The sequence below is a fragment of the Eschscholzia californica genome, unplaced genomic scaffold (assembly GCF_041429995.1).
Source record: "Eschscholzia californica isolate CP2 unplaced genomic scaffold, dmEscCali1.0.p SCAF_2, whole genome shotgun sequence".
NCBI lineage: Eukaryota > Viridiplantae > Streptophyta > Magnoliopsida > Ranunculales > Papaveraceae > Eschscholzia > Eschscholzia californica.
In genome coordinates this window covers 15,034,261-15,050,763 of record NW_028238309.1, presented here as the reverse complement: position 1 = coordinate 15,050,763, position 16,503 = coordinate 15,034,261, and the positions used below count along the sequence as shown (strand labels likewise).

Here is a 16,503-nt window from a genome sequence, read left to right as displayed (position 1 = left end):
GTGAAAACGGAAGTCAAATCCGAGTTAGGACGGACAAGTTATCGAAGAAAGAAGCCAAAGGGCATTTTGATCCTTTTCAGAAAATTAGATATTAGAGACATAATATGGAGGCACCTCTTGGTTTCTAAATGACAACCAAAGCCCAAGCCCATGACAAAGAGAAATAAAAAAGAAGAGAAGATAAGAGAAATGAAGATGATCTTGAAGGCACCCTCTTTGATTAAGCCCAAAGGTATTTTGGTAAAGTGACTTTTTGGATAGAGAAACAAAAGAGGCCAGCCATTCTATCATCTTCTCAATCAAGTTTCTAGGATTTTGGAGAGTGTTCTTGGTGGGAGTTAGAGAGAGAGGCAATAAGAGGAAGGGAAGAAGAGAAGGAGGGAAGAAAGGAAAAGAATAAAGGAGTGAGAGAGAAGCTTGGCCGACCAAGCTATAGCTTTGCCGAGCTGCTGTTCGGCCAGAGCTACTGTTGGCCGGACAGCAGCTTTCCGGCAAGCAGCTTGGCCGGAAACAAGCAAGTTTGGTCCGGCCAAAGCAACCCCCCTCAACCCCTTTCTTCTAGCCTTCTATTCCTTTGTTTTCTTCAACTTTTCTTCATCTTTTCTTCATCTGTCCACCACCATTTCTTCTTGAATCTTCTTGTTTTCTTTTAGATCTAGGTTTCTAGAGTGAGAAAGGATTGAATCTAATAGTTTTGGGTTGATTTCACTTGGTTTTGATTCTAATTCTTAGACAGAGAAAGCTTCATTTAAGCTTTCATGAAGTTACACTATTTTGGGGAACAAGATGAAATGGATATGGGGCAACCAAGATTTCAGATGGGGGAGCTAATATTTCATTGCTAAGGGGGCCCATATTTCTGCTATAGGGAGATCGGCTGCAACTACATGGTTTATATTTTCATCGACCATAGCTTTTGCGATCAAATCGAAAGGGGGATTCTCAAACTCTAGCTATTTAATTCTCTTCTTTCATTTGCTTTAATGTGAAATAACTCCATGGTTAGCTAATTATTTGTTGTCAAGGCTAAAAGATGATGTATTTCGGTTAAGCGATGATGTATGTATGTTTGATAATAAATCGATGCTCTTTTTATTTCAATTATCGTTTCTATTGTATTTTCATGTGTTTTGTCATGCACCTCACATAGTTAATAGATGAAGCGAAGTATTCGATATCGATAGTAGTCTAAGTCAAAATTTCATGTGTCTTGTCATGCACTTCACATAGTTAGGCGACTAGACAACACCTTCGATGACTCGGGTTTAACCGATTAGGACGTTTGTTTGACTAAGTATGATCAATGGATATACGTAGTGCTTATAGACTTCTATCTTAGGAGTCGAGCTTAGATTTTGCATCGACACATTCGATCGGACCGTACATAGTCGTAAGATCGCCCTTACGGATTCTTAGACCCTCAACACCTCTCTCACCCAACTCTCTTAGTCAATCTTATTCTCAACTCGTTCCCTCGCCTTTTTTACTTTGATAACCTAGTTAGTTTTACTTGCTTTATTCTTTTGTTGCTTATTCAATCAAAATCCCCATTTATCCTTTGTTCCTTTCCTTTTTAGTCAAAGTTAGCATTTGATATCTAGACCTACGGATAAGACCCATCGTTATTCGAACTACCTTCCTATCCTTGGATTGACTCCAGTTTTACCGGTTACTACTTAATACCTCCGCTTGGGTGTGCAACCTTTTCGGGTGCATCAAGTTTTTGGCGCCGCTGCCGGGGATAGGTTTAGTAGTTTGGATAGCGTTAGTTGTTTTGTTCATTAGTTTAGTGTTATTTGCTTCATAGATGTCTTTATTTTATTTTGTACTTTCTTAATTTCATTTTCTTTTAGGTACCATTACAAGAAAAGAGCCAAAAGTGACATAAAGGCGAAGGAAAAGGAAGGATTCGAGAAGCTTAAGAAGAAAGACAAACGAAACGAGAGGAGCACTTGATAGTATCGCATTCTATCTCATCCTTTTTACTTGTGTGTGATTGTTTAGTCAATAAGTGTTTGTTCCCATTTTTGCGATTGTGTGTTAGTATCCTTATTGTGAGATCATGGCAAGTTGGTCATTTGATGAGAATGACCTTATGCGAACTCTTTCCAACACTAGTCGACCATCTACAAGTCATCAGGACTACTCAAACTTATATAGGAATGGTCCGACTAGTGATAGGAATAGGCGAGTTGAGTCTGACCGACCTAGGATGACCATGGGTGAATATCGACGGATGTATGGAGTCGGTGAGACTCGTCGTGAATATGGTTTTAGGGATTATGAGCATGAGGATAATCAACCCCGTAGGAGTCTTCGAGACTATCGACAAGAGTTTGGGATGACCACACCTTCATGTATGAATTTGTCATTTGATGATAATCGTAGTTCCAGTAGCATTGATCTACTCCGGTTTTACCGGTTACTACTTGATACCTCCGCTTGGGTGTGCAACCTTTTCGGGTGCATCAAATTTTTGGTGCACCCAAAAAGGTTGCACACCTAAGCGGAGGTATCAAGTATTAACCGGTAAAACCGGAGTCGATCCAAGGATAGGAAGGTAGTTCAAATAACGATGGGTCTTATCCGTAGGTCTAGATATCAAATGTTAACTTTGACTAAAAAGGAAATGAACAAAGGATAAATGGGGATTTTGATTGAATAAGCAACAAAAGAATAAAGCAAGTAAAACTAACTATTCCCTCAGTCCCAAAAAGAATGACCTAATTTCTATTTTGGATTGTCCCATTTTAGTGTCCTATTTCTAAAAATAAAGAAAGAATCTTTCCGCTCTTTCCAATAATACCCACTACTATAAATTTAATGACAACTTTATTTAAAGGTAAGTTCAACTTTTTCATTGTAAATTATAATAGTTAACGAGGATACAATTGGAAAAATCATGTTATTTTTGAAAGTCAAACACCAATTAATGATGTTCCCTTAATAAGTTGGGTTTTCAAAATAGGTCATTCTTTTTGGGACGGAGGGAGTAGGTTATAAGAGTAAAAAAGGCGAGGGAGCGAGTTGAGAATAAGATTGACTAAGAGAGTTGGGTGAGAGAGGTGTTGAGGGTCTAAGAATCCGTAAGGGCAATCTTACGACTATGTACGGTCCGATCGAATGTGTCGATGCAAAATCTAAGCTCGACTCCTAAGATAGAAGTCTATAAGAACTACGTATATCCATTGATCATACTTAGTCAAACAAACGTCCTAATCGGTTAAACCTGAGTCATCGAAGGTGTTGTCTAGTCGCCTAACTATGTGAAGTGCATGACAAGACACATGAAATTTTGAGTTAGACTACTCTCGATATCGAATACTTCGCTTCATCTATTAACTATGTGAGGTGCATGACAAAACACATGAAAATACGATAGAAACGATAATCGAAATAAAAAGAGCATCGATTTATTATCAAACATTCAAACATACATACATCATCGCTTAATCGAAATACATCATCTTTTACCCTTGACAACAAATAATTAGCTAACCATGGAGTTATTTCACATTAAAGCAAATGAAAGAAGAGAATTAAATAGCTAGAGTTTGAGAATCCCCCTTTCGATTTGATCACAAAAGCTATGGTCGATGGAAATATAAACCATGTAGTTGCAGCCGATCTCCCTATAGCAGAAATATGGGTCCCCTTAGTAATGAAATATTAGCTCCCCCATCTGAAATCTTGGTTGCCCCATATCCATTTCATCTTCTTCCCCAAAATAGTGTAACTCCATGAAAGCTTAAATGAAGCTTTCTCTCTCTAAGAATTAGAATCAAAACCATGTGAAATCAACCCAAAACTATTAGATTCAATCCTTTCTCACTCTAGAAACCTAGATCTAAAAGAAAACAAGAAGATTCAAGAAGAAATGATGGTGGAAAGATGAAGAAAAGATGAAGAAAAGTTGAAGAAAACAAAGGAATAGAAGGCTAGAAGAAAGGGGTTGAAGGGGGTTGCTTTGGCCGGACCAAGCTTGCTTGTTTCCGGCCAAGCTGCTCGCCGGAAAGCTGCTGTCCGGCCAATAGTAGCTCTGGCCGAACAGCAGCTCGGCAAAGCTATAGCTTGGTCGGCCAAGCTTCTCTCTCACTCCTTTCTTCTTTTCCTTTCTTCCCTCCTTTTCTTCTTCCCTTCCTCTTCTTGCCTCTCTCTCTAACTCCCACCAAGAACACTCTCCAAAATCCTAGAAACTTGATTGAGAAGATGATAGAATGGCTGGCCTCTTTTGTTTCTCTATCCAAAAAGTCACTTTACCAAAATACCTTTGGGCTTAATTAAAGAGGGTGCCTTCAAGATCATCTTCATTTCTCTTATCTTCTCTTCTTTTTTATTTCTCTTTGTCATGGGCTTGGGCTTTGGTTGTCATTTAGAAACCAAGAGGTGCCTCAATATTATGTTTCTAATCTCTAATTTTCTGAAAAGGATCAAAATGCCCTTTGGCTTCTTTCTTCGATAACTTGTCCGTCCTAACTCGGAATTGACTTCCGTTTTCACCGTCGGACTCGTCCTTGGCTCCACTTTCATTTGATTTGCTTGAAATTCTTTTCTGTCATTTTGAGCACATGAAATGATAGCGACTAATGCTTCGTTTTATTCAAAATAACATTCTAAACTCCAAAATAGGTACCTAACATGGAAAACACATAAAAGATTATTAAGAACACTCGAAAAGGACTAATTAGGCTAAGTTAGGCGCTCCAAATGTGACATTTTCGTGTCACATTAGAGGACATATTCCATTCATGTACTCCCACTTAGTTTCATGTCTATCATGCCTCACCCGGCTTCCGCTTTTATAACTTCCTTTTGTTGAGTATTATACCCTTATACTAGTGTTTATAGCGGATAACGACGTCTAATGTCTAACACTAGTATCCCCAAGATCATCATGCAAAACCAGAGATTAACTAATTAGGAGATAGTTGATTACCTTAATCGCTATTCCCTTCGAACTAGTTGAATAAAATAAAGAAGACCAAGAGCTTCAAAACGTAGCTCCTCTACTTGGAACACCGAACGGTGTATTTAATCTCCCTCCTTGAAAGCTTGCTAGCACTCCAATGATGGTTTGATAATAAGAAGACCTTCTTCTTGCTTGAGTAGAAGATAGCTTGGGAATTAGCTCACTTTCTCCTCTCTACTTGATGTGGTAGAGTAAGAAAGCTTAGAGAGAAATTCCACACATTATTCTCTGCCCTAAGAGTGTTTATATAGAACCCTAATAAGAATCCGAAATTATCGAAAATAGAAACTAGTTGATATTTTCTCAATTCCTTAAGGATATGACGTCCAAACCCAGCCAAAATTGGCAGATTTAATTTTCATAACATAAGGAAACGTCCCTCCAAAAATCAGCCCAATCCGAGTCCTAGAAGTACTTGAATCGGCCTAGGCCCAAAACCCTTATTTCGGGCCTTTTTGCTATCTTTTGTCCAAATTCTATTTAGGCCTGTGAGATATGTTTATGGGACATTCCCAATGTTATATCACACTCCCACTAGTCATATCATCCGATTAAATATTCATTCTTATGTGAAACCCAATGTAGGATCCGATCGAAGTTAAAAGCGAATTACTTCGTAATTCGACGATCGTAGTTGGTTTCTAGCATAAACTCTACTACCCCTAAATCAATCAGACTTGATGATCTTCTACATCAATTGTCCTAGCCAACAAAATGCTCGCATTGCTATCTTGGTCGAAGGACATCTCCTTCAACTCCTTCACCTTTTACGGTGCAGCGTTTAACGGGACTAGAGTTCGACATTCCTTACATAAGATGAGTTGAGTACTCATGTTTTAAGGAATCTCTCCAATTTGCTAATGGGAGTTCTGACGTTCAAATTTTGAAGAACTCTTACTTGTGGATTTCAAGTGTATTGTACACCCATGCAATTGACTTGAATACTCATTATTCCTATAGCCCAAGAAACATCAATATCAGTCAATCTCTCATGATAGTCTTTATGAGTCATTATTGTCTATTCTTGTAACATCCCACGTTTTCAAGGTTAATTGAAGGACTATTTGACATTTAGGTCAAATCAAAAGAAGGGTTAAACAACAAAGAGGACAAATTAGGGGGTATTTTGCGAACATGGAAAAACCAGGGACCAAACTGTAAATATGGCAGATTCTGAAAATGGTTTTTGCCCGGTGGGTTTGTAAGCATGTGGATTTTTAATTTGATTGGTTAATAAAATTTGTAAATGGATTGACCCAAATGTTGGCTTATAATAATATTTAATTATTTTCAAAGAAAACCAACCCATACCTAGTCACTGCATGCTTATACACGTGCCGTCCCAATTTCCATCTATCTCACCCCACCTTTTATTCCCCTTTCCATCTTTGTCCCAAATTGATTTGAGAATCAATAAACAGCATTGAGACTTAGCCGTGGGAAGTGAAAGAAATTTAGGGTTCAGCGGCAATGAAATTCTTTCGTCGATTTCTTCGTGATGGTTTGTCGGAATTCAGTAAAACTTCTTCCAGGTAATCCCACTCGACTTGTTCTACATATCTATCCGTTTAGAATTCTCAATTTCGTCCGTATTTGGTGGATTTATGATGGTTATTTCGATAACTGTATAGTTATACTAATTTCATTTGGGATCGAAATTTGGAGCTATTTAGACAATTATTATTCGATTTCTTCTAATGATTTATGTTCAGGATCATGTTTAGAATGTTATGGACTATTTTGGGGTGATCATATATAGACGAGGTGCTGCCGAATTATTTTACGACTCAAATTTCAGATTTGGACTAGTTTTTGGAATAAATTGGAATAGAGATAGTTACCCGAATTTTATCATATTTCATATAAATGGACAGTTTTAGCTATAGATTTATAGTATGGAATTCAACATACGATTTGTCAGTTTATGAAGACTCTAAAATAAAAAATAGAGTTTTTGGGAAATTGGTTAGTTGGTTTCTATGCATTTCAAGTATTCAATGGACTTGGTTATGAAAGTTAGAGATCGATTCGACAGATGCTTGAAGTCTTCCGAATTTAACGAATTTGCTTTTAAGTTTTCATGGTTTTGTTTTAATGATTCTTTTTATTTACGAAGGTTCCTAGTATAAGAACCTAATGTTTCTTTTCGGTTTTGGTTATTCTTCCTTATCCCAGAGTATGTGAATGAGGAGGAATTTGGTCTTCTGGTAGGTGGGAGGTCTTTGGTGATGCAAGGACTGAGGTAGGGGTTCTGAATCCTTTATCCAGCTTGGTTTTATAGATAATGAATATGCTAGATTATACAGTTATATATGCGCCATTATAACTAGAGTTTAGGTAGCATGAAACTCGATTTATGTGATGAACTGAAATATGCTTGAAATGTTTTGATGCGATATGGGAAATGTTTTCGAACTGATTTTACGATGATTGTGAACTACTGGGATTTTCTTGTATGTACCCGACTGCGGATTATGTCAACCTACGGGCACGTAGCCATTGAGGGTAGGATGACATGTGGACACGGTTGTGATCCGTGTGAGACCGGTGAGGTGGACGACACTAGTCATGAGACCTGTGGGAGTAGAGTGCTTCACTAGCTGGCCATTGGTGCTCGTGCCTCCAGTTCGAGGCTCAGGGACGTACTCCTGACCGCTCGTCTGGGAGGTGACATTGATTGGGAATCCCTCTGCTTTGTGTGTGATATGGCTATTGGTTGTTCCACTTCCGTGTTTGATAAGATAATGAATTGAATATGAATATTGGTTTTGATATACGAATGAAACTGATTTTGAAACATCGCATTAGATGCATGACAGGGTACCGAAGAGAATGAGGTTCAGGTCCTTCCATGGGTATTGGGGGACGGCTCTCTTATTCGAACTCGGTGATCAAAAACTTATTTAGATACTTAAGGTATATATGTATCATGAGGTAAACTCTTCAATGATTGCGGAGTCCCTTAGTGGGAGAGGGACTTACCGGCTAGGGGTAAGTCTCTTTCTCGAGGAGACGTAGTGCATTAGCTAGTGCCATAAATGGGCTGGTACTATCTAACGCACTCTAGGTTCTCCTGAGGAACTCTCCTCTTATTGGGAGCGCACCATGGGTGGGCAGCTAATCACTGCTATTGCTTGCTAGATTAAGGAAAATGGTTTTGTATATAGTATATACGGTAACTGGTTTGATAACTCGCTTTGTCATGATGTTTACAACTTATTAAAGGAACTTTTGAAAACGTGATGGGTTTTGGATTGGTCTTCTACCAGAATAACTCGTGTCGGTGAGTATTCTGACCCCCTACCAGTTGTTAGTGTGCAGGTTCTTGGTTGTAGCCTCGAGGCGGAGTGTGTATTCCAGCCGGTGATCTTGTCTGACGAGGCTAGTGGAGTTTTGTCGTTTTATATGGTTTTTCGTTATTTCCAAGTTATCTATTTATTGCAGAAACCAAACTCTAATATGTATATACGTAACACTTAGAGTTGTTTATAAGTTGTATCGGTGTTTTATGAGGCGTTTGTATGTTTGTGGTTCGGGTTTCGACCCGAAACCGAGTTGAGTTTGTTTAGCTTCCGCTTAATAGTTTATTCTTGTTTATGTGAATGTATGGTTTGCAAGACAGGTTTTGCAGGTGCGACCGGTTCGATTTACAGAGGAGACTCTGCCGGATTTTAGTCTCGTCTGTGAATTGCCGGGGCGTGGTCGTGTCTATTTTGGGACACGGGACGTCACAATTCTTATGACCTAGATTAGGGAGGGGATAATGAAATGATTCCACGTTTACCGAGTAGGGTTTCATTTATTAGGTAGCGTATCTAATAATCCTACTTGGAATATTCCATTATTTTCGATTGTCGTTTAAACACTAAACCAAAATTTATACAACGAAATTAAACTATTTTATTTATAATAACAAGAGTTCGTAAAAGTGAGTTCCCACGTAAACTCTTTTACGCACTCAATTTTACGAGTCTGGGTCATTCTTCTATGATCCTAATGTCTCAGATCTTATATGTCTTTAACATTAGTTTCGAGATGACAGTTTATTTATGGATCTGATCCATATAATAGTTTGCTTATTATCATTTAACTAAAAAACGCTTCCATCAACTAATATGAAAATACCAGTTTCTTAAAACTGAAATTAGTGATTTCTAAGTTCTAACTATTTTATTTACTTAGTAGAGTTCGCAACAACTTCCAAACTTGAAACATTTTCTTTTAGTTGTCCTTCCTTTGTTAATACTGCTATATCTTAAATTTTGGAAGATTGCATTTTATGACTTGCTTCAACCTTCTCTTTTCTTGCTTTCTGAGATTTTATCCTAGATGTTCCTAGCGTCATGTGACGTTCTTTGTTAGCAGTCCAAAGTCCTTACTTTGAAATTTACAAGTGATGACATCTCATACTCCAAGTATGCAAGATGTCAGGGTAAACATTAATCATGACTTTCATGATCGATCTTATGCGTAAGAAATAAGTATCTTTCTCATGTGTTATGTGAGAGTTGGGTAAAATTTCTCTCTTAGAGTATTTATCATTAAACCTCTTCAAGGTTTTTTTGAACGAGTCTTATCATCTTCTTTGTCTATAACTATAGACCATTTGATGCCCAAATGTGTTTTACCCTTGTCTGGTGTCCTTTATTGAGCCAGTTTCTTAACTTCTTTAACATTCTAAATGTTGTTCTCAATTTCTTAGTATGATCATACATACAGGACAGAAAACAAAACGGACCACTCCCACTTACTTTCTTGCCAAACAAGATTCTACTTCATTCTTGTAAGAATTCAAGCCTTTTGAATGTTAGATTCCAACTCTTATTTGTAACACTATTCCATCGACCTTCGACGAGGTCTGCCTACTTTACTAGTTTCATGAGTTTGTACCCTCTCAGATGTTGATCTCCATGTACTAGTTGATCTTTATGGACTTCATGATAGGCGCATGAATTATATTCATAGTCCTTTACTATGAATATTTCGTAATCTTGATCCTTCACAAGTTTCGGGAAACGTCGATGTTTCCATCCTGTTTTGTTTTTCACTTTGAAAATTCAATTATATGTTACAGGCATCATCCTGTTAAGCAACTGGACCAAGTTCTAAACTTGATTTCAAACATGGATTCCATTTCAGATCTTATTGCTCTCAACCAATTTTCAGAGTCTTGTTCTGTTATAGCTTTTGCGCGAGTTCTCTACGACTCATATGGGGTTTTGAACAATTTGTGAACCCATCTTAACCTTTTAAGAAGTTTTCTTATGAGTTGCTCTTAACTTTGAAGAGTTCTCTTGTTTCAAATCTAATTCGTCTAGTGCGGAACACAATTCGAGTTCCAAACTCTTTTATTTGCCTATTGTCTCTTTTGGGATGCTCAGATCGCATTAACTGACACTGGGATACTGTTGTCAATTTGTTGCTCAGTTCGAATCAAATTCGAAATATTTCTCCCACATGTCTTCTTGAAACAACGATTTCAAGGAAGCCACTAACAAGAGCAAAAAGCATATAGTTTTCTGACAATTTGTGGAATAACCCATTCGTTTCTTTTGACTGATCATAAAGAAACTATTATCTAAAATGTTTATCTATTTTCTAAAAATGATTTTGCATTATCAGATTTAAAATGACTATCTTAGAACTTTTCTAGGAACCACATCGAATGGTGTATTTTCTTTGCTATAGCGGGTTTTGGTTTAGTGGGTAGATAGACCTATTAGACACTTGTGTTTTGGAAGACAGTTATGACTCATCTATGTCGTTCTTTGTCTAATAAAGTACGATATCTCGTTATGGAGATGATGTCCTATAGCTCGTTAGATGGTCATCTCTATCTTGGCTTGGATTATGATCTTCGGTCAAGTTGTTTCAGTACTTAATTTAGGTTTTTAATTCCTGTATCAAATATCTTTTAGTTTATTCTAGTCTAATTAATCTTTTACTTATGTCAAACATAAGATTTGATGATTAATTGACCTTTCTTTGTTACAAGATGATCTTGTCAAATTGTTAGTTGAAACATGACTTACAAGTGTTGAGTGATTCAAAATCAAACAACTTTTAGAGTTATCCTTTTGGATTTGTAATTGTTTCTCATGTTCCTTTCTAACTTTTGACCAGATTAGAATAACTGAGTTGAATCATACGGTATTAATGTTGGTTTTCAAGTTAATTAGGTGCTATAGGAACATCATAAAATATTGAACTAAAATACTTTATTAGATCCTCTATAATCAATATTATTACAAAGACGATGTTCCTAACTAAAATTATTAAAATAGCGCCTTAAGAAGACTATGATCCTTCTTGAGTTATCTCAACAACAAGCTTCGTATACTTTTGACAGGTTCATTTCTTCTTCAGTTAAATAATTAGCTCCCATTTGCTCTTGTCATTCAAAATGTTATGAGTATCAGGTATCATATACCCTAAGAGAAAATGTATTTGATTGTATTAACTTTTAACATCTATACCTGAACCGGAATTCACAGTTCTGTTCTTCTTGTCTTCTAGGAACTTTGGGCAGTTTCTCTTCCAATGGCATGTGCCATCACATTAGAAAAATTGCAATCAGAAAGAGCACCTTTGGTTTTGACAACTTGTTTTCCTTTTCCTTTGCTCAACTTCTTCTTTTTGTTCTTCTGTTTGCTAGCCCTCTTGAATCCCTTATCTTTCTGAACCATAAGAACTTCCTTCTTTAGTTCAACTAATGTTATATTATGTTCGGCTGTTTGGAGCATCGCATGTAGTTCCTCCACGGATTTATCTTATCCATTCATGTCATAGTGCAATAGAAACTAATTGTAACGGCTTTCTGGTGTCCGTTGTAAATCTTTGCTTATTTATAACGGCTTCCTTTTGGAAAGCCATTATAAGAAACCCCAATTCAGTTGGCGCCACATTTGGCGCCTACATTTGGGTTTATGTAACGGCTTTCTAAAAAAACAAGCCGCTACAACAACCTATTTACTGGCGCCCGACACTTTTTAACCTTTTATCATAACGGGTCTGAAGCCTTTACAATAGAGACCTTTTATAACGGCTTAGTTATAAACAAGCCGTTATAGAAAAGTGAAGCCCTAAATCAACCCTAAAAAGACCTAACTTTCTTCCTCCTTTCCTCTTCGTTCCTTCCAACTCGTGTATGTGACGATTTGAGAAAGAGAGAGAGAGAGAGAAAGAAAAAAAAAATAGAGTTCCAATTGCAAGGAGCAGTCTTCTGAAATCGACACCAAGGAGGAGCGGAGGGAAAGCTAGGGTTTCTGATGGGGTTTCACTTTTGACTTTCACTTTTGATCAGGGGCGGACCTATTAAGAGACCAGGCCGGGCAGCTGCTCGGCCTGGAATTTGTAATTTTTTTATAGTAGTAGGGGTAATCAAGTAATTTCCTATGTTTTAAGAGTTTTGAGGGGTCTCCACGGGATTAGGTTTTTGAGAGTTTTGGAGAGTTTAGATTTGGGAGAGTTTTAGTCTTTTAGACATTTTCGTTTTGTAGAAAACTCGAATGTTAGCCGAGATTCAATCCTTGAAGGATTCGGATTCGAAGTTCGAAGAAGCCCTAGATAACTAGGAAAATTGATTCAAAGAATCACCAACCTAACAAGGAAGCAAGTTTGAAGTTCCTTCTTCAATCCTTGTTGAGTTCTTGAAGTAATCTGCAGCAACTTCCTAACCGTAATCAAAGTTTAGCCGCCAATAACTCCATTACTTACTCAGGTTAGTAAAATCTTTAATGCATTCAAAGTTAACACATATTTTTTCCTTCAACTATTCTATCCAAAATTTTTAAATGTAACCTAGTTATGAATTTCACATCTTTTTTTTCCTGAGTTGTGATAAATTGATAATGTCATAATGATATATTAGGATTTTGTAAAATCATGTACTAATTTACTGCTTCCTTTATGAGTTAGGTCAACTACCAATGTCGAATTCCGCTTGTTCTTGTTCTATGATGAAAGTTTATCTTTCTGAAACCAATTTCAGTTATAGGCTTATAGCTAATATGTAATTGATTGTTCATCTCTATAATTTAGTACTTTTTAAGAAAACTCAATCTTTTTTTTTCCTGAGTTCCAATAAATTGATAAAGATGTGTTAGGATTTTGCCAAATCATGTAGTAATTTACTGCTTCTTTATGAATTAAGATTAACTACGAATGTCCAATTCCGTTTGTTTATTGTTTTACGATGAAAGTTTATCTTGGGAAACCGATTTAAGTTATAGTTGATATGTATTTGAATGCTCATCTAAAAAACTTAGTACTTTTTAAGAAAAATAATTACCTATCAGAATCACATATTCACAATTAACATAAACCTCGAATTCACAAGATGCCAAAATACAATTACTCAAAAACTAACAAAACATTCATAGTCAAATAGAGTGATTAGACAAATTAACTAATTTTGTGTGGATTTCTGCTTCAATCCCTGATTATATAACTATAAAACTATAAATCATCAAATTGAAAGCAAATTCTGAATAAATCAACTAACTGGTTTGTTTTCTTTTAGCTTTCTAAGACAAAATGTCTAAAGTTCCTCAAGTAAATAAACGGAGGAAGACAATTGATTCGTATTTCAAACCACGAGATGACAACAAAACAAAAGAAGATACTGAAGGAGTTGCATATGGAGTAGCTGATACTGAAGGAGTCAAATCTCCAGATGAGGTTCGAAGAGATGAAGATGGAGAAACTGGTAAGCAATACTTGGTAAGCAACCAGTTGAACCTCCTAATTTAGGTCAATGCTCAAATAGTTGAAGATGGAGAAACTGGTAAGCAACCAGTTGAACCTTCAGGAAATATCGAAGCTACTTTTCAACGTGATCCTGGATTACGTCTTCAAATATGGAAGCATCCTATTAACAAACAAGATGAGGTTCGAAGAGCTTATCTAAATGCTGGACCGTACCAACCAATACTTGATGAATATCCACAAACTGAATTTGGAAAAACACTCCGTAGATTTCAAGCTTCGTGGCTACTAGATTTTCTTGGATAGAGTATTCTCCTACAAAAGATGCTGCATATTGTCTTCCATGCTTTATTTTTGAAACAAACCCACCAAATCGTACAGTGTTTACAGTTGAAGGGTTTAGAAAATGGAAGAGTTAATGATGGGAAAAAATGTTCATTTCTAAGGCATATGGGAGAACATGATTCTTTGCACATGACAGCAGTAAGAGCTTGTAAAGATTTAGGGAATACATCTCGACACATCGACAAGTTAATCAACATACAGTCTAAAGAAGAGGTTGAGAAAAATCGGTTAAGACTCAAGACAACAATTGATTGTTTACGGTATCTTGCATATCAAGCATGTGCATTTAGGGGCCATGATGAATCTGTAAATTCATCAAATCGTGGCAATTTCATTGAATTGATAAAACTTTTGGCAACTGTAAATGACAAAATTGTAGAAGTTGTCTTAGAAAATGCTCCAGGAAATGCCAAATATACATCTCCTATGATTCAAAAAGAAATATTGTCCATCCTTGCTAACAAAGTAAGGAAAAAGATTCGTGAAGAAGTTGGGACAAAAAAATTTTGCATTCTTGTTGACGAAGCACAAGATGAGTCTTATAAGGAGCAAATGGCCATTGTTTTGCGATTTGTCGATGATGAGGGTTCCATCAAAGAAAGGTTTTTTGATGTTTTGCATGTGAAAAATACCACTGCATTGACTCTTAAGAAAGCTACATCTGATGTCATTATTCATCACGACCTTCACACTAACGACATGCGAGGTCAAGGGTATGATGGTGATAGCAATATGCGGGGAGCTTTTAATGGTTTACAAGCATTATTTCTTAGAGATTGTCCAACGGCGTATTACGTGCATTGCTTCGCACACAGATTACAACTAGCATTAGTTGGAGTTTCTAAAGAAGTAGGTGATATTTGGCGATTCTACTCAAAATTAAATGCAATTGTTAATTTTGTTTGTGCTTCTTCTTTACACCAAGATGAGTTACAATCTTCTCATTTGGGTGAAATCAGAAAAATGTTAGCTACCGGTGAGACTGAGACGGGCAAAGGAGCGAACCAAATGGGTAACTTGCAACGACCTGGAGCTACTCGTTGGAGTTCTCACTATGGTTCTGTTAAAAGCTTAATTGTTATGTTTGGTGCAGCATGTGCAGTTACTAAGGAAATTATGGAAACTACAACAAATATTGCTTTACGTGGAGAATCTCAAGGTCTTTACCTTGAGTGACATCATTTCAGTTTGTTTTTATACTACACTTGATGAGTAAAATTATGGAAATCACGGATATGTTTTGTCAAGCCCTTCAACAAAAGTGTCAAGATATCGTAAATGCAATGAATTTGGTAACAAGTACAAAAGTACTTCTTCAAAAGTTAAGAGAGGATGGTTGGGATGATTTCATAGAACATGTCGAACTATTTTGCACGAAGCATGATATTGTAGTACCAGATATAAATTCTCGTTATCTTGTAGGCATACTTCGTTCTTCTCAACAACGTGACTTTATAACAGTGTCACATCACTATCGTGTTGACTTGTTTAATGCTGCAATAGATTTTCAGTTAGTAGAGTTGAATACAAGGTTTACTGAGAGCACAATAGAACTTCTTGTTTTTAGTTCAGCTTTGGATCCCAGAGATGCTTACAAATCGTTTAAGGCTGACAATATAAGCAAACTTGCTGAAAAATATTATCCACAAGATTTTAACAGTCAGGAGATAATTATTTTGAAATCTCAGTTGCTACATTATGAATGTGATGTTTTTAAACATCCTGAATTTCAGAATATGTCTTCTGTTTTGCAGATATGTAAGAAGTTGGTGGAAACATGAAAGTCAGAGGCCTATTATCTTATTCATAGACTAATTTGTCTAGTATTAACATTACCTGTTTCTACTGCAACTACTGAAAGATCATTTTCGGTAATGAAACTTATTAAGACAAAACGTCGCACCAAAATGGATGATGATTTTCTTAGAGATTGCATGATTATTCATATTGAGAGAGAACTTGCTGAAGGAATTGATTCTGACTCGATAATAGATGATTTTTATGCTTTGAAAGATCGTAGGGCGCAACTCAAGTAACACAATTTTATACCTCGAGTGGTGATCTTATGATGGTTGGATAGTATTTGTATTTTATTTTAGTATTTTGCAGTTTTTTTGAGTTTTTATGTTTATCTTTCAAGTATTATGCATATCTTTATTGGATTTATAGTAAATTTGATATACAGAAGCCCATTGATTAATGAAAATATTGGTTTTGTTTATTTATATGTGTTGTGTTGTTTTTAATTTAGTTAGTTAATCTCCTTTTTATATTTAGTTTGTCAAATTAATTCCTACTTGTATATATTTTGTGTTGTGTTCTCTTTTAGCAGGTACCAAATTGAACAATTGTCATACTTTCGTAAATGTGGATATATGATGAAAGAGAAGATCAGATTCTTACTCTTACCGGGTATCACCTTCTTTATACTATTTTTCTGAACTACTTGCACGTTTAAATGAAAAAAATTAATTACGCCTTTA

The 16,503-nt window shown here is 36.4% G+C and overlaps 1 protein-coding gene and 2 long non-coding RNA genes across 3 annotated transcripts; all 3 read left to right on the top strand.

Annotated features, from left to right (window-relative positions):
- The first annotated feature begins 4,401 nt into the window (after nucleotides 1-4,401).
- LOC147556456 (uncharacterized) lies at nucleotides 4,402-8,572 on the top strand. The gene is made up of 3 exons (XR_015235389.1): nucleotides 4,402-6,501; nucleotides 7,145-7,211; nucleotides 8,277-8,572. It is a non-coding gene; the product is annotated as an uncharacterized LOC147556456 (long non-coding RNA).
- A 3,834-nt stretch (nucleotides 8,573-12,406) lies between these two features.
- On the top strand, nucleotides 12,407-16,503 carry LOC147556454 (uncharacterized). The gene is made up of 2 exons (XR_015235390.1): nucleotides 12,407-12,689; nucleotides 16,353-16,503. It is a non-coding gene; the product is annotated as an uncharacterized LOC147556454 (long non-coding RNA).
- On the top strand, nucleotides 12,685-16,243 carry LOC147556455 (uncharacterized). Its single transcript, XM_086664368.1, has one exon. The coding sequence runs from the start codon at nucleotides 14,000-14,002 to the stop codon at nucleotides 15,194-15,196; it is 1,197 nt and encodes a 398-aa protein (XP_086520494.1). The 5' UTR covers nucleotides 12,685-13,999; the 3' UTR covers nucleotides 15,197-16,243.

Coding starts and splice junctions, on each gene's coding strand:
- LOC147556455 (XM_086664368.1), top strand. CDS start 14,000: ATGCTGCATATTGTCTTCCATGCTTTATTTTTGAAACAAACCCACCAA.